The sequence below is a fragment of the Podarcis cretensis genome (genome assembly GCF_951804945.1).
Source record: "Podarcis cretensis genome assembly, chromosome: 17".
Lineage (NCBI taxonomy): Eukaryota > Metazoa > Chordata > Lepidosauria > Squamata > Lacertidae > Podarcis > Podarcis cretensis.
In genome coordinates, this window is record NC_137187.1 from 33,962,549 (window position 1) to 33,980,693 (window position 18,145).

At 49.3% G+C, this 18,145-nt stretch overlaps 1 protein-coding gene across 6 annotated transcripts in view; it reads right to left on the bottom strand.

Annotated features, from left to right (window-relative positions):
* Positions 1–18,145, bottom strand: part of NFIX (nuclear factor I X) — a 253,028-nt gene that overhangs the window by 194,728 nt on the left and 40,155 nt on the right. For all 6 annotated transcript variants that reach the window (XM_079959559.1, XM_079959561.1, XM_079959558.1 and 3 more), the window contains exon 2: positions 4,816–5,044. In XM_079959559.1, coding sequence (XP_079815685.1) covers positions 4,816–4,842 — 27 coding nt within the window. In that variant the 5' untranslated portion in view covers positions 4,843–5,044. The remainder of the gene's footprint in view (positions 1–4,815; positions 5,045–18,145) is intronic.

An 18,145-nucleotide genomic window follows, 5' to 3' on the forward strand; every position in this document is an offset into this window, starting at 1 on the left:
AGATAACAAACTTCTAGAAAGGAGAACAGATCTAACATGGGAACCACAATGGAAGTGCAAAAGAGTCTAACATTCCACCACATAATAAATGAAACACTTCTGTGGTGGTGGCCACTTCAGGAAAAATGTGACTGCGAGGGCACAACGATAATTTCAGGTCTGTGTACAATACCCCGGGAACTTGGGCAAACATCGGCTGCCGAAAACACTAACGCAAGTCAAAAGCTGTGCAAGCAAAACTCCAAGCTAACTGAATGGATCAAGCCCGGTTATAGTACAAGAGGCAGCTGGGGTCAATCCAAGCTGGACAGGATTGGGCTCCAAGATAGCCTCTTTATGGTATGAGATGCATCAGTTGAGCGAATGGAACGTCACCTGGGAAAAGTGGGTGCCCTACAGGGTTCAGAATGGGGTGGGTGATTTGGAGGGTAGTCACTAGCAGCATGAATATCCACAAGGGAAACAAAATACCAGGCCTACAAAATCGTAACAAAAGAAATCCAGTTCAAAGGGGTGGCGGGGGGGGGGGGGAGAGCCTCTCTTATCTACTGAGGGCATTTGCCATGGATCAAGCCAGGTTTGTTTAATTCATCGGGCACAAATAAAGGGCAACTCTTTAAAGGAGCACAAGGTTTTCCTTCCCAGAGGCAGAAACGAAACTGGACTCTCTGCCTTGGCATTGACCCAGGGGCAAGACAAAAAGCAAAGAACTGAACACAAGGATTCCTCTTTTCAAAACCGCCACCTTAAATTCGCTTTGCCCATAGGCCTTGCAAGTTAGATACTCATCTACACTAAAACAGATAGCAAACAAAATACGAAAAAGGGGCCTTATATTGCATTACTATTATAGCACAGCTTGAATGATGCATATGCTACAGAAATATGTGTACATCTCCTTATACTAACAATTAATGGACTTCTCTCTTTTGATTGATCTTCAGGTTCTCCCCCCCCCCAGCTATTTTATAGGTTTGGGGCTGTTTTATAAGTTTCAATGTTTTGTAATCTGTCTTTATAATTAGATGGGCGGGGGGGGGATTTACATTAACTAACTGAACAAATAAATATGGCCCTGGGTTGTTTTTACAAACTGAGATAAAAAGCAGTTAGTTGTTGAGGAACCAGCCTTAGGATGTAGTCCATAAACCTCAAATCATATGTTTAGCATTGTTCTCTTAGTTACCTCAAGAAATATTTATTTTTAGCCTCCAAAAGGCAGAGAAATAACTATATGCCAATAAAGGCATTTTAAATTGAATTCTCTGCTGGTAAGATTTTTAGTTATCAACTTTGCTTTTGTGTATGTTTCACATGTGATTATTGCTATGTTTTATTGATATTTCTATTTGGATTTTCCATGCACTACTGTTGGAGGAGTTTGCAAGCGGGAATGGGCATGACACCCTTAGAGGGACCACTGGAAGAATGTTTGGGTAAAGCAAAATAAAGGAGAAATTGTTTATAATATGGAATATATTGCAGAGAGTGTAAACATTTATAAAATGGAATATGCCTGAGCTGTTCTGCATTTCATACAACAACATATGCATATGTGCACAATGCGTGCACTAAGCTAAAAAAAGAGAGGTAATATATAAATATATTTAATTGTAAACATATTCTGTGCACAACGTTTTAGAGCCACCAATTCTGACAAGATATAAGCACAGGAACGCGCTTCCAGCGCCTAGCTCAATCCCTCAAACTATATTCATCAACATAGATAATATATATATTTGCTACACATGGAAAAGATTTTTTCAGAACAGCGAGAAGCAACGCGCTGCTAAAATTGTAACTTGGTTGGGGTAAGAAAAAATGTATTTCAGAATGGATACTCTGCATGCCACTCGTCTGTAAGAGTTAAAAAATAACACTTCTCCTCGCGCGCGAATATAGCTTTCCTTTCCCTGCTCTGCGCCCCAAATCCAACCATGAAAACTATCTCCTAGTCACCAATATTTCTGAGAATAGTGTAGGATGATGGGCTTCGCCGCGACGGCGTCTCCCCCTTGGACCCCCGAGGAGGCAGCAGAAAGTTTGCCACGGATCTCCGCGCGGGACGCGACCTCGGGAGGCCGGCCGAGCCGCTTCGGGGGCATCCGGACGCCCGACGGGCAGGAAAATCCGGACGGGGCTTCCAAGTTCCACGCGCCTCGAGTTGCTTTTGCTCAAAACAAGCGCAGCGCGTGGAAGGGGCGCACGGCAGTTCTACCCTTTCCCTAAGTATGTGCGTCTGTGTGTCTACCCGAGGCGACCTTTCAAATAAGTCGGGGGGTTTCCAGATAAATATAATTTTGGGAGCCGCAAAAGTAAGTGGCGGGGCTTTTTTCTTTTTGACTTTGGATTCCAGCGTTAAGAGGGGCAGCGGAGGGAATTCGGGGACTGTGCGCGCGTTTGTGTAAACGCGATGAGCTGCAACTGGCTTCTCTCAACTTTCGACTTCCCTCCGCGCTCGCTCCGGCTCGGCTCGCCTTTTCCCGCTTCGAGCTGGAGGAATCGCGCGGAAAGAGACCCGGGAGCCCTCGCTCTCCACCCCCGACCCTCGGCTCCCGCGCACAATAGTCTTGCCCTTGCTGGACGGCGAAAAGGAGCTTGGGCGGCCGACGGGGAGAAGGAGAGCCGGCGAAGAAGGCGCCGCGGGTTGCGCGGGGAGAGCGAGCTGCTGCTTCGCCAGCAACCTGTGCAATCGGACCCGACGCAACTCAGGCGGGCCAGTGATTGGAAGGGGGGGGGGGGCGCAGAGCGAGACTCAACAGGCTGGCACCCGGGTCTGGCAGGCGAAAGGCGGCCCGGTCCAGACTGCTCCTTCAGCCCTTCGTCGTAATTACTATTATTATTATTATTATTATCATTCATCATCATCACTCCTATTCTGCTGGACTATCCTCTCTGCCCCCCACCCCACCCCTTTCTCTCCAGGCTGCGCTTTGCCCTCCCCGTCCACTTATGGCGCTTCTTGACGTCCACACACCACTTATCACGCGATGGCAAGAGACAAAACTCTTCCCCCCCCCCCCTCCAGATGCCTGATTCGGCCTAAGCGGGGTGGGGTTGGGGGGGTTGGGGGGGTTTGGGTAAGTCTCCGGCTCTTCTCGGCTGCTCGTTACATAGATTTCCGAAGCAATTTCTCCCTCTGCCCCTGCGCGCGCGCGCACGCGCCAGTCTCCGCGCTTGCCTGGGCTCCTCTCCGCGCGCCTCTCCTTCCTTCCCCCGGGACGAGGGGAGAGAACTTGAGCGGGCGAGCCAAGCAAGTCAAGCGGGGTCGGCTTGGGCGCTTTGCTTTGAGCTCCATTAAAAAAGTGGGGGTGGGACATTGCTCTTCCCCTCTCTTCTCCCCCCCCCTAAGACGGAGCAAAGCAGAAATGTGCCAAGAGCGCTTCCTCGGGTATTGGGGGGGGGGGGGAGGGTGTTTGGCCGCTCCCGCTACGGAACCACATTTTCCCCCCAATGGCGCCAATTTTCTCGCTCGCGGAAAAATATGAGCGCAAAAGTCCTCTTCTCTCTCCCGCAGCCCAAGCGCGCCCGACCTGCATTCCCGGAAGGGCCGTTGGAGCGTTTGCTTATTTATTTAAGGAAACCGACGGAGGGGGCCGAAATGGACGGGGGTTGGGGGAACCGGGTCATCTACCTGTCCCCCTTCAAGAAAGGAGCGGGAGGCAAGCGTAGCTCGTGAAATGAAATATTAAAAGTACCCCCCCCCGCACACACACACACACCCCGCTATAAGATAAGGAGTTTCTGATTTTCGCCTAAGCTCCTTTTCTCCAAGCGGCGGGAGAGAGAGGGAGGCGGGGGGGGGGGCGGGAGAGGAAGGAGAGACCCAAGTCAAGGTTGGGACTAAACGCAGCCGCCGCCGAAATAATAAAGATTCTCTCCCCCCCCCTCCCGCGCGCGCGCCGCCTTTGCCTGGAATCCCCTCCCAGCGCCCCCCTCTCTCCCCCTCCCTCTCCCCAGCAACTCCTCCGTTGCCCACCCAGGGCAACCTCCGACGTGCGACGGCACTTCTCCGCGGGCGGAGAGCACGGGCATATCTTGAAAATCGCTCCTCAACTTTAGAAACTTCTTTTTCTCCTGCACTCCCCCCCCCCCGATCCGAGCGACAACCTCGCATTTCTCCCGCACATTCTTTTTCCGACGCCCCCACCCCTAATGCAACCAGGGTCTCAACCCGCCACTTGGCCACCCAGCCCGGTTTCCAGGTCTCCTCCTCCCTGCCCCCCCCCCCGCACCCCATGCTCTCCCCCCCCCTCTCTCTTTACATTTCTTGAAATAAATTTGGGAGAAGCGCCATTTTCTGAACTCCTAAACTCCATGTGCAGCGAATATAACAAAGAGCTTGGAAAGATGCCATCGCTCCCCTCTCGGCTCTCTCCAACCCCCTCTCCCCCCCCCTTCTCCTTTGCAAGGAGGACTTAGAGAGGGAGGGAGGGGGAGAGGGAGGGGAGGGAGGGAAGGCGCGAGGGTCCCTTTCTTCCGCAGCGAAAGCGCGCAAAAGGAGGCAGAAATCAAGCCTCGCACCGGCGGCGCCAGCGACAACAAACGCCGCGGCAGAGCGAGCGAGCGAGCGAGGCAGCCGGGAAGCCGAGGCTGCGAGGGGGGGGGGGAGGAGAAAGGGGGAGGAAAGGGGGGAGGGGAGGAGGGCAGACAACAACAACAACAACAACAACACAAGGCGCAAACCGCGGACAGAAGCAACCCCCGGCTCCTCTGGCTCGCCTGTCCCAGCAAGGGAGCGAGAAAGGGGCGCTCTCTTCTCCCCCCCCTCCACCCTCTCCCCCCCCTCCACCGCGAGCTGGGCTGTCTGGTTACCTGGGTCAGGCAGTATGGGGAGTACATGGTTACTTGGGGGCTTTGCTTTTGCGGGACTGGGTGCTCACAAGGCGAGCAGCGGCATAGCTCGGGCGGCGGCGGCGGCGCTGGGTGCTCTCGCGTCTCTCGCTCTCTGTAGCTGTGGCGGCGGCGGCGGCGGCGGCGGCGGCTCCTTCTGGCGCTGCCTCTCGCTCTACTCCATGCTGGTCTGTAACCCCGCCTCGGAGCTCTGAAAGTGAAAGTTTAGACAAAGTTTGGAACGGAGAACACTTTTGCCTTGGGAGAGAGAGAGAGAGAGAGAGCGAGGAGGGAGGAAGGAAAAAAAAAAAACGAGTCCAGCCTTTGAGAGCTCCCTCCCTCCCACTCGCCGCCCCCCCCACCCGCCCATACACAACACACACACCGCACACCGGAGGCGCGCGCGCGGGGGGGGGGGAGAACCACACGCACACTTTGCACTCAGAAACACTCCCTGGCTCGTTAGGAAGTTTCGGGTTCCTTTGAAGAGCAGATATTAATGGTGATCTCCAAACCACAGAAAGATGAATGCCATCTTAGTCAGGGTCTCTCTCGCCTCGTCTCTAACCCCCCCCCCCCTCGTCCGTTTGGGGAGATTTTTTTGCTTTTGCTACAGAGGTGTGCGGGGGAGCGGGAATGGCTAACGGACGCAGAAAGAGAGGCTTTTTTAAAAGAAGAAGAAGAAGGCAGGCAGGAGGAAGATCGTGGGCACAAGATTTAAAACAGAGAGAGAGAGAGAGAGACCTTCTCTAAGGTGCGGGTCTCCCGTTGGTACCAAGCAAGAAATTAAAGTGGGGGCGAGGCGGGTGGGTGATGCCCGTTTTTGGGGCCTGGGTGTCCCCCTCCCCTGCAGTTTCAGGGAGGTCTGTCTGCGAGGTTTCTGCTTCGGCGTGGGGTGCCCTCCAGTTGCCCTCATCCTTGCTAGTTGGGAACCACAAGCTGCCAGCGCTGCCAGAGACCCACTTGGGGCAGAAGCGGAGCCGAGAGTCGCAGGGATACCCCGAGCAGAGAGATCTGCTCTTCCGACGGCTGAACCGTCCCGCGCGCACACGCACAAGCACACGGCTCCGCGATGGATTGAACAGGGGCTCGGGGTTTGGGGGGGGGTGTCCGTGGGGGTGGGGGGGGGGTTCAGGGCCTTGAGACACATGTAGCCTCCTGAGAGAAAAGAAGGCGGGAGGCCACGGCGGGACATCAGATCCCAGGGCGGGAGGAATTGCGCTTGAAACTGAAGTGTGGCCCCGACGGGGAGCCGTTTGGTTAATGGGGATCTTCTGCCACTAAACCCCCCACCCCACCCCCACAAAAAATGATGTGCACCCGGCTTGTGGAAAGAGGAGGGGGCCGCAGAATACTTTCTGGGTGCGGCAGGAAGGAAGCCGAGCAGGCCTGACTTGGCCTGCTGCGGCCGTCGAGCTCCCGTCGAGCAAGGCCGCCTTCTCCGGCCGGCCGGCGGGACCCCGAGGCCCGCTGCTCCAGTTGCAGGCGCAGGCCGCTGCCGGCCGAGGAAAGGAGGGCGGTTCAAGTCCCCGCGAAGACGGAGGGAAGTTTCACCTGAGCAAAGCCGCCTTGAAAGACCTCCTTTGTCCGCCGGCCAGGCTACCAAGGCCACGGGCGTGCGCCGCCGATCCAGGTTCAAAAGGCCAGGACCTGGATCGGTGGTGGTGGTGGGGTTCCTGGGGGGGGGTTCCCCTCTTTCTATGCGTAGGGAAGAAGATGAGGGCGGCGACGCTCCGCTGTCGAAAGCGCTCCAGGAGAGCAACATCCCCGTCCCGCGCCGTCGGTGGTTTTCGGTGCCATCCTGAAGCCCCGCGCCCTTCCCCGCTTCTCGCGCATCCTTTCCCGCCCGAGTCTGCTGCTGCTTTCGGAGGGGGGTGATGACCGGGCGCCTCCGGTAGTCCCAGGCCAGGCAAAGAATGCCTTCCCTTTGGTCTTTCGGGCTGCCAGGAGCAAACCGGCCTGCTTTTACACGAGCTATTTTGCCTCCGAAGGGACGCACAAGAGGAAAATAACCAGGAGTTTTCTCCAGAAAAAAAGAAAAGTAAAAAAAAAAAAAAAGGTACACGCACGCGTAATTTAACATATTCCCACATTCAGCATTTCACTTTAGGAAACTGAGACACAAGGAATGCATATACAGTGGTACCTCCGGTTAAGTACTTAATTCCTTCCGAAGGTCCGTTCTTAACCTGAAACTGTTCTTAACCTGAAGCACCACTTTAGCTAATGGGGGCCTCCTGCTGCTGCTGCGCCGCCGGAGCACGATTTCTGTTCCCATCCTGAAGCAAAGATCTTAACCCGAGGTACTATTTCTGGGTTAGCAGAGTCTGTAACCTGAAGCGTCTGTAACCCGAGGTACCACTGTACACATGGCAGGTCTGAGGGACAGGGGAACCCTGCCTTTTATCCCCAGTGCCGGCTGCCATTCTGGACCCCATTACCTAGAAGTAAACCCCATTGAAGTCAATGTGACTGATTTCTGAGGACTGCACTGTCAGGGCCACGACTTCCCCCAAGTAATAACTGGGAATTGTGTTTTCCAGAAAGGCTGATAATTCTTCCAGAGTTGCCTAACTCACCTACCCCCCCCCCCAACACACACAGCCTAAGCTTTCATGGGGAAAGGAGGTATGACGCCTAATCCCGTGTGGGTCTGCAGTGTAGATGTGCCCCTGTATCCACGGCAGAGGCAGGATTTGAACCAAATCCAGGTCTGCCCAGCTTGCAGCCCAACGTGGCGTGCAAATGGAAGGGCCCAGGGCCCCAAATAACAAACGTGAGCTCCTAAACTGAGGCTGTCGCAAGAGCATGCGGCAGTCCAAAAGGCATTAGCAACGGGCTGCTTTGCGCGGATGATCGAGTTTCCTGCAGTGGTGGAAACGGGGAGGAATTAACCCTCTTATTTCAACAAAACCCTTAAAAGCTGATGAATTCATTATAGCATAAAGTTTCATGGCCTACAGCCCACTTTATCAGAATCTTAATGGGGATTCTCCCCCAGTCTCTCTTCTGGTGGGAGTGCAATTATTATTATTATTATTATTATTATTATTATTATTATTATTATACCACCCTTCATCATGAGATCACAGGGCAGTTCACAGAATAAAAGACAGGATAAAAACAAGTAAATAATTAAAAACAAAACAGAAAAAACTTTCCCACAGTGTAAGGGAGGGGCAAATTATAAAATCCCCCCTGTCATTCCTCCCCCGCCCCCCCTCTCTCTCTCTCTCACACACACACACATACACACACACACATTGCATTCAATTGCCACCTTCAATGTAGCTCCTATTTCTGATGGTGCTGCAGCAGCAACAGCAGCAGCAGCAGCGAAATGCTCAGCCTTGTCTGACATTATTGTGCCTCTTCCACCATTTCTGCCTAAGCAAGGCAGCTGGAGAGCAGCTAGGGTTATAATTGGTCCAGACCATTGGTTATGTGTACTCTAGATCCCTGGCTGACTTGGCTTGTGAACCAGCCTTTGGACTATAGATGGTCAAGAAGGTAATTCCAGATAACGTATAATTTGCAAGTGGGATAGATCCAGTCATATACCAGCAGATTCTGATTGTGCAGTTAACAAGGGACAAGAAGTCACTTCCAAATACAGTGGTACCTCAGGTTAAGTACTTAATTCGTTCCGGGGGTCCGTACTTAACCTGAAACTGTTCTTAACCTGAAGCACCACTTTAGCTAATGGGGCCTCCTGCTGCCACTGCACCGCCAGAGCACGATTTCTGTTTTCATCCTGAAGCAAAGTTCTTAACCTGAAGCACTATTTCTGGGTTAGCGGAGTCTGTAACCTGAAGCGTATGCAACCTGAGGTACCACTGCACAATGTGTGAGGTTTATGAGGTTTGTGGTGAGAGCACATTGAACCTCGGCATCCTCTACTGTAAGGGACTTAACGGCTGACAGCTGACACAGCAAAATGTCTTGGGACACCTCTGGGAAGGAGGGTGAAGAGACAGGGCCCTTCTGTGCCATTGCTGTCTTTGCAGGTGGGTTTAACCACACATCAGCAAATTCAGGTTGCACAAAGTGGATCTGGGCTTCTCACACAATAAATGGGCTTCCCACAAAAAAAAAGTCTAGAGGACTTTTTTGCAGTAAAGACAGTGCAAAGAGAATGGGATGGCAATTGCTTGGCACAAGATCGTCTAACCTCCCCACCAACAAATTGGAGGGATTGCTCAGTAAATAATGAGCATTGTATCACCTCCCTGTAAACTTTGTGCAAACAAATCTAGATGAACGCTCAATCAACAGGTCATGTGGAAGTGACAGGGCCTCTGCTAAATAGTGCCAGTTCCACAGCATCCCTAGGAGCTGCTGGTGATTTGGACAAGGGAATGAGATACATGGTTTCCCATCTACCTCTAGGGGGCACTGTTTCCAATCCACTTCTATTCAGGATTGACTAAAAACCGCAACTAGAAAGATAATTGACATTTCCAACAGGGAAGTGGTGCCCTTTACGGACTCCTTGCTCTTCTGTCTCCAGATCACCTCTATTTCTGGTTGTCGTAAAGCTGAAATATTAACCACAGCAAAAGCGTCGCTTCTCTAAACCTTAAAATGGCAGAGTAAATGACCAGTTGATGGGTACACAGTTTGACAGATATTCAGATAACATCTGTTATGGTTTGATGTTAGAGTGGGAAGAAGTAACAGGTAAGCACTCTCACTATTCTAATGTTCATGCTAATAAGCATCTCGACCAGTGATGCATTCATTGATTGTGGATGGGGAGGCAGTAGCCCTTCAGATATTGCTGGATTCAAACTTCCATCAGTCCCAGCTATCATAGCCTATGACGGTAGTGCAGCAGCGTCTGGAAGGTCCCAGATTCCTCACTCCTATATAGATGGCTTACCTGTGGAAATGCTTATTACCATTCCATCATGATACACAGGCAGTGTAGATAAACAAAATCGAGAAGAATTGCATGCTCTTTTGAGGAAGGGATTAGAATTCAAAGTGGCCATGGTAAACACGGGGAACTTGGCCGGAACACGGTAGAAACAGAAAGCGGTGGGTAAAAGGCAGTTAAGTGATCTCACTATTAGAAGGATCCGAGAGTGGGGGAAAATCCACCCTAAAGCTAAATACGAGCCAGAAGTCTGATGCTCTTCCACAATAAAATAAAGTGAAATAAACCAAAAAGGCAAGTAAAATTTTGGATGCTGGAACAGAAGCTTTGTATGCAAGAAACAGAAGCTCAGAATTCCACTTGAGTCAGCAATGGCCAGGCTCCCCTGACTCCCCCCCCACCCAAGTCACATACGCCACCTCAGAATCTCCCTCAGTCCCTAAAACTTTCCCCTCATAGAGAGAAAAGTTGCATGGTGCTTTTGAAGGACAGCCTCCATCCTTATGTATCTGCCCAAGCTTGAAGACCAGCACCCAAGGTTCTGCTCTCTGGTTCGAGCACCAAACTGGGTAGTACCAGGGACAGGGCCTTCCCTGTGATACTTCTAGAGTGCCTTCATATGTCTCTCTCCGGGTTGTACTCTATGAAAAGCCTATAGATTTTTATATCGCAAGCCGTATTCCAGTTGTTTTATGTGTTTTTTAAAAGAATTGTTTTACTGTTAACTATCTGAATGTTGTCTTTTCTTGATTTGTTGTAACTCACTTTGGCGGGGCATACACCCCCAAAGACATTATATAACCACCATAATCAAATAGGAACAACAACAAAATCCCATGAGAAAAGGCTTAAGCACCTCCTTCCCACTGGCTGCTCTTCCACTCAACCTCCCCAAACCACTTTTCATTTTAAATGTGGGGCAGGGGGTGTTTGTTGGAGGGTGCATAGAGTTGCATACAGTATCTCATATAGTTTGAGCATACATTGCAGAACAAACTGAGTTTGAAGTAGGTCAGACTTCTGATCTACCTCTTACCTAAGTTGCCCAAGTGACCTTTAGACACTCATGAAGTGTGAATGCCAGTGGCTGTGTGAGTCATCTGGCCTGACTAAATACCCTTGGGAGACTGCCACACACTCTTTATAGAAGCTGGGTCCAATTACCTTACAATAAGAGGCAGGGTGGGGCAAAGCGAGCTAGCCACAGATATGTATTAGGGGGTTGCCTATGAGAATAAACCTTTGCAGAGAGTAACCATTACATTTGTCTGTTGCCGCAAAAAAGCAGCCCGCTGGCACTTTAAAGGCAAACTGCTTTATTATGGCATCAGATTTTGTGGACTAGCCTGTGCCACAATAAAGCAGTTCGTCTTTAAGATGCCATACGTCTTTTAGTTGCTTTTGCTATTTTATGAACCACCTCTAAAACTGAGATGATCAGCTCTGTCCCCTTAATTTCAGCACATTAAAAACATTTCATTTCTCATAAACTATATCATGCACTAGGACGCGGGTGGCACTGTGGGTTAAACCACAGAGCCTAGGACTTGCCGATCAGAAGGTTGGTAGTTTGAATCCCCGCGACGGGGTGAGCTCCCATTGCTCGGTCCCTGCTCCTGCCAACCTAGCAGTTTGAAAGCACGTCAAAGTGCAAGTAGATAAATAGGTACTGCTCTGGTGGGAAGGTAAGTGGCGTTTCCATGTGCTGCTCTGGTTTGCCAGAAGCAGCTTTAGTCATGCTGGCCACATGACCTGGAAGCTGTCTGCGAACAAACGCCAGGTCCCTCGGCCTATAGAGCGAGATGAGCGCGTAACCCCAGAGTCGTCCGCAACTGGACCTAATGCTCAGGGGTCCCTTTACCTTTATATCATGCACTAGCATTCATTTCCCCTCTTCTGGCCTATCTGTACCTGCCCCCACCCTTTGCATGGTCTGTACAGTGTCACCCACCTTACTAACAAAAATAGCCTTTCCTTTGGCTATTCCTCATCCTTCTGATATAGATGTTTCCTCAGAAGAAGAGAAGAAGAAGAAGAAGAAGAAGAAGAAGAAGAAGAAGAAGAAGAAGAAGAAGAAGAGGAGGAGGAGGAGGAGGAGTTTGGATTTTATATGCCGCTTTATCACTACCCCAAGGAGTCTCAAAGCGGCTAACAATCTCCTTTCCCTTCCTCCCCCACAACAAACACTCTGTGAGGTGAGTGGGGCTGAGAGACTTCAGAGAAGTGTGACTGGCCCAAGGTCACCCAGCAGCTGCATGTGGAAGAACGAGGAAGCGAACCCGGTTCACCAGATTACGAGTCTACTGCTCTTAACCACTACACCACACTGGCTCTCTCCTCAGGCTTAACATGGGTGGTTATTTCTCTGGAGCGGTCCTCCCCCCCCCCTGCTATTTATTAACTTCGGTTTTGCTCCAGTAGCTTAACAAGGAGATCTACAAATATTGTGGAGCAGGAGATGGGTAACTTTGCTTCCCATGAAGAAACTTCCTTGGGGGAGAGCAGCATAAGCCCCACCCACTTCTATACAAGCCAAGAGGACAGGGGCAGCCTGCTCTTTTACCACTCCTCCCCCTGTGTGAGCAGGAATCTTTCCTTTGGTCACTTCAGCTGATCACTACCATCTCCATGTGTCTTAGCTTGTGCATGGGATTGAGGTATTAGGTGCATCAAAGGCAGGGGGGGCGGGCTTTGGCAGAGCCTCCTTTGCTCTTTAGGAAATAGGCTTAAGAAACCCTTTTGACCATGTCTTGGGCGAAAGTGACTGAAGAGCAGTAACAGTGGGAACAGGGTCAAATTTGCAGCTAGCATCAAATTGGGATGGGTAGCTAATGCCGCAGAAGACAGAATCAGAATTCAAAATGACCTCAACAGGTTGGAGAACTGGGCCCAAGCTAACAAAATGAATTCCAATGGGGAACAAATGTAAGGTTCTGCACTTAGGCAGGAAGGATCAGATGCACAAATATAAGATGGGGACACCTGGTTTACTAGCAGTACATGTGAAAAGGATCTAGGGGTCTTGGTGGACCACAAGCTTAACATGAGTCAACAGTGTGATGCAGCAGCAGAATAATCTAATGGTACTCTGGGCTGCATCAACAGAAGTACAGTGGTACCTCACAAGACGAATGCCTCGTAAGATGAAAAACTCACAAAACGAAAGAGTTTTTTGTTTTTTGAGTTGCTTCGTAAGACGGATTTCCCTATGGGCTTGCTTCGCAAGACGAAAACGTCTTGCAAGTTTGTTTCCTTTGTCTTGCAAGTTTGTTTCCTTTTTCTTAAAACCGTGCATACACTTCGAGGAGCAACTCATAGCACGCGGTGTGGTAGCCTTTTTTGAGGTTTTTGAAGACTTTGGTGATTTTTGAAGCTTTTCCAAAGTCCGTGCTTCGCAAGACGAAAAATCGCAAGACGAAAAAACTCGCGGAACGAATTAATTTCGTCTTGCAGTGTCCATATCAAGGGAAGTTATAGTACAGTGGTACCTCTGGATGCAAATGGGATCTGTTCCGGAGCCCCATTCGCATCCTGAAGTGAACGCAACCCACGTCTGCGTGTCTGTGCGTGCGCAGGTCGCGATTCGCTGCTTCCGCGCATGTGCATGACATCATTTTGAGTGACCGTGCATGCACGAGCAGCGAAACCCAGAAGTAATGAACTTGGTTACTTCTGGGTTGCAGCGGAGCGCAACCCGAAAATATTCATCCCGAAGCTACTTCAACCCGAGGTATGACTGTACCACTATTCTGCCTTAGACCACACTCAGAATACTGTGTCCAATTCTGGGCACCACAATTTAAGTAGAGTGTTGACAAGCTGGAATGTGTGCAGAAGAGGGCGACCAAGATGATCAAGGGGTCTGGAAACCAAGCCTTTGAGGATTGATTTAAGGAGCTGAGTATGTTTAGCCTGGAAAAGAGGAGACTGAGAGGAGATATGATAGCCATCTTCAAATATCTCTGCTGCTGTCACATGGAAGAGGGAAGAAGCTTGTTTTCTCCTGCTCTGGAGGCTAGGCCTTGAACCAATGGCTTCCAGTTACAAGAAAGGAGATTCCAACTAAGCATCTTGAAGAACTTTCTGACAGTAAGAGGTGTTTGTCAGTGGAACGGTCTCCCCTGGGAGGTTGTGGACTCTCCTTCCTTGGAGATTTTTAAGCAGAGGTTAGATGGCCATCTGTCATGGGTGCTTTAGTTGTGATTCTTGCATTGGACTAGATGAACAGACCTTGGGGTCCCTTCCAATGCGACAGTTCTATTATTCTCTTCTAGGATTCTAGGACTGAATCCACAGGATCAGAGGCTAGGCTAGGGGCTGGATTTGGCCCTCATGCTCCCAGTTACTTATCTAGACTTTGCCATGGAAGAGTGGGCAAACTACTCTCTTCTCTGGATTCAACAAAGCCATACCAGCAGATGAGGATGGGAGAAACAGGTAACAAACAAGTATCACTCACAGGGTGTCCAACCAAGCCCTGATCCCAGTCCTGCCCAGAAGGGCTATGACTGCCACCTCTGCTTTCGAAGCAGCTTCTCCTAGGGCTGAGGGTGGAGACTGGACTGGCTGGGCTCTCATCCCAGTGCACACAGCTTCATGCTCTTATTTCCCACACAGGCAATTGATTGGATTGCATGGCACTTCTAGCGTACTTCATTAATATCGAGGGTGGGGAATGCTGCCCATTAAAGGAGGAAATAGAAGGGTGGAACTGAAAGCCCAAACAAGATTGGGATCTGGAATCTGAACCCTGTAGTGCTCAAAGTACCCTAGATATATGTGGTCTCAAACAGCTGGTTATGGAAGTCACGGTAAACACCCTGTAATAGAAATACAGTTGGTTCTCTCACAGAGATACATAACTTTTCAACTTTACAGAAATTGAAGCTATACATCAATTTCATGGCTCAGCTTTCCAGGAAAACCCCATATCAGAGCACCACAGAATCATGCGTTGGAGGCCATGCTGGTCAGTGTGAGGAATCCATATCAAAGGAGAACAACAGGATCCCTCGACAAATTTCCACTCGTGGTCAGTTCACAGACTTGGCAATAGCAAACCCAGATTTACTACAGAATGCAGAGTCCACAGGGAACTGTAGCCAACCCTGGTGCTCTGATTAGAGCACCTGTATGAAACACATGCAAGCAAACACATGTTTGTCACACTCACACTTCAGATAATAACAGAAAACAAAACATACTCAAGAAGCAATAAGCCAGCTCTTACTGAAGTGGCAAATCTATGTCTGGGCTGTACCACTTCAAACCGCAGGTGGGAAATCACATGATGCGATGCTCGTTTGTGAAATTTTTTAGCCTGCTTTTTGGTCAAAAACTGGCAGCCAATGCATCTCATAGGGAGGGAAGGGTTTCTCAACTATATGCAGAATAATTTTTGGGTGGGTGGGGGAATAATTTATGTGATACTCCACCTGCAGACCAAAAGAGAAGTGGCCCCACATGACTAGAACTGGGTTGGCAAGGCTACATGCCAGCAAGGGATGAATTAGTTGGTCTCTCATTCTTCAACAGCAATGAATCAGCAGCACTGAGTGGCTCAGGTAAACCTTTAGGGCGGAATAATGGGGCCAGTTCCACCTGCACAAAGTGCTTTTCTGCAGCCATCTCATAGTGTAGATCTAACAGATGCTGACTGTCGTGTGAATGGCTTCACAGATGCCTTTTTAGCCATTTATCTGCTCTGGTCTGATTCATATTGTTTTATTGTGATAATGCTTATTTGGTATGTGCATTAATTATTTTCTTTTGTCCATTGGATAGTTTTTAGCTGTCTTGGGCATATTTTATGGAAAAGGGGGAGATATAAAAGTAATAAATAAATAAATAAATAAATAAATAAATAAATAAATAAATAAAAATAATGGGTAAGTGGGCAGAGCTTCCTCTTTTTTTTAATTAAACAAGCTTGTGTCAGCCTAAGATTTGCAGATGAATTAAATAATTCACAAGGCAATAATCCATGGGTCTGTCCACACCCCAATGGTGCAGAAAAGCAGCTATGAGCATCCACTGTGATCAGTAAGGCAAATCCAATGTGTCTTGCACCTTCCCTTAAAAATTTGTACTGGCTGTAGTGTGCAATGATGGATATCACAGGGAGAGACATGCCCTCTGCCCCGCTCCACCCTCCTCAATTAGCCCTTGAAAGCCTCAGGATCCAAGCTAGGAGAATAAAGCTTCAGGCAGCAAAATGTTGGACCGTCCAGTCTCTCAAAAAGCCATCAAGCAGGCGAGGGCTGGGAGATCTCATTCGAACCAGTATGCATTCTCAGTAACTTCCAAAGACCCTAGGAAGACACAGGGGGCCACAGAGTGCTCTGAATTCTCCTCTTGCCAGGTGGATGGCAGCCTTAGCTCCAGCCCCACACAACCTCTAAGCATCGACCACTCCATTACTGGGAGCCATCAATCACCACCAAATGGGATGTAGCAGACCCACGCCAGGGCTCAGCTCCAAGCTGGTCTATGAAATGCACAGCTTCCTATTCAAAGCACCACTGATATCTCTTCCCCACTCACCAAAGAATGGGCTGCGAACAATCCTTCTCTCCCTCATCTCACAATGAGATGATCCAGTGAATAATAACTACTCAAGGACCTGCTGCCAGAAAGAGGGCAGGCGGGCCAATTCTGCCTCTCTGAGCTATAGACTGCCACAATGAGGGCCAGTCCTCCCCCCCCCCACCACTCGGGGGCCTTATCAGCCACCCAGTAATTTGCTTTTGCTCTGGACTTCCAGGGTCTCACGTGTGAGTGGCAATTTGTGGCAAGCGTCAGAGCATTTAGTGATACACTTTAAATAGGGAGACCTGGGTCCGGATCCCTTTAACTGTCATGAATTTGCTCTCTGGCTTTGGGCAAAAGCTAATCTCTCTCATACTCTGCCTGCCCTTCCTGCCATCCTAATGGCTACCTAATTCTCAGGAAGAGCAAAAGCGAGAAATAATAATAATAATTTATTACTTATACCTTGCCCATCTGGCTGCCCCCCACCGCCAACCACTCTGGGCAGCTTCCAACAGGTTATTAAAAACACAGTAAAATATCATACATTAAAAACTTCCCTAAACAGGGAAAGATGCACACTTGTAAAGTATAGCAGTCAACTTTGGAAATTGCTTCCTAGAGATGATAGAGTAGCTCCCTCCTTGGTGTTCTTCTGTCCTCTTGTCTGCTTTATTCCAGGAGGCTTTTGAGAACTCATTGTTTCTAAGGAAAGGGTGCATTTAAAAATATGCTGTGCCTTTTTTTTTTTTTACTAAGTTTCTTTTTCAGGTTTTATAGATTTCTTTTCTATCGTTTTAATATCATTATGGTTTAATTACTTATTAACTATTGTCTTTTATGTGTTTTCAACTTTCTGTGTTTTATTCATTTTTGTTCTAATTTTGTGACTTGTCTTGACTCCTGGTTCAGGGGGAGGAAGTGGGATATAGATATAATAATAATGACTTTTGTCTCACCTATGACAACAGTAGGGGAGCTCCATGGTATCCATTGGGATAAGGGGCCTGCTATCTGCACCAAGTCACCAGTGATAATTTCTGTCTCAGGCAGGGTTTTAAATACAGGCAAGCCTCAATTTGCAGGGGGGTTGTGTTCTGAGTCATTGCTTGCGATTGTTGCCGCAATGCATGCGGTCATGGTCACATGTCAATTGGACGTGCATAAATTGGTCGCTGCCTGTATATACAAGTGGGACCTGCCACACGATGTTGCAGTGCTGCCATACAGGCTTCTAGACACATCATTCTAATCCCTCTCCTAACTGGTTTTTTATTCACTTTCCCTGTGACAATCTGTTGCTACTCAGCATGCTTAATCCTCATTGGCTGTCCTTGAGTTTTCCCCTCCCCCCACACCCCAACTTAGGGTTTTGTTTTAATTGTACCTCTGTAAACATTCAGGCTTCCTTTCCAATCCCTCCCGTTTTTGCATGGATGGATGGTTACGAAAACTATGGCACAGCCTGAACATCAGTGAAAGAGGGAACACCATACACACACACACACACACACACACACACAAAGTTCTGTGTACAGTATTTGGCTTGCTATTGTATTCTAAAATTAGGTAAAGGTAAAGGGACCCCTGACCATTAGGTCCAGTCGTGACCAACTCTGGGGTTGCGGTGCTCATCTCGCTTTATTGGCCGACTTTCTGATCGGCAAGCCCTAGGCTCTGTGGTTTAACCCACAGCACCACCCGCGTCCCTAAAATTCTAACATTACTATTAATCAAATATAAGCAAATGAAGCTTTCATAAGAACAGAGATGTCTGATCAAAGCAGAGCGCCTTAGAGCAGCTCGGCTCATTTGTCACTCCTCTGTCCAGCACTGCACTCTGGATTCTGAGAAGTGGAATCTGGCCTTACTGCACTGTGGTCACAGGGGATGCTGAGCAATTCA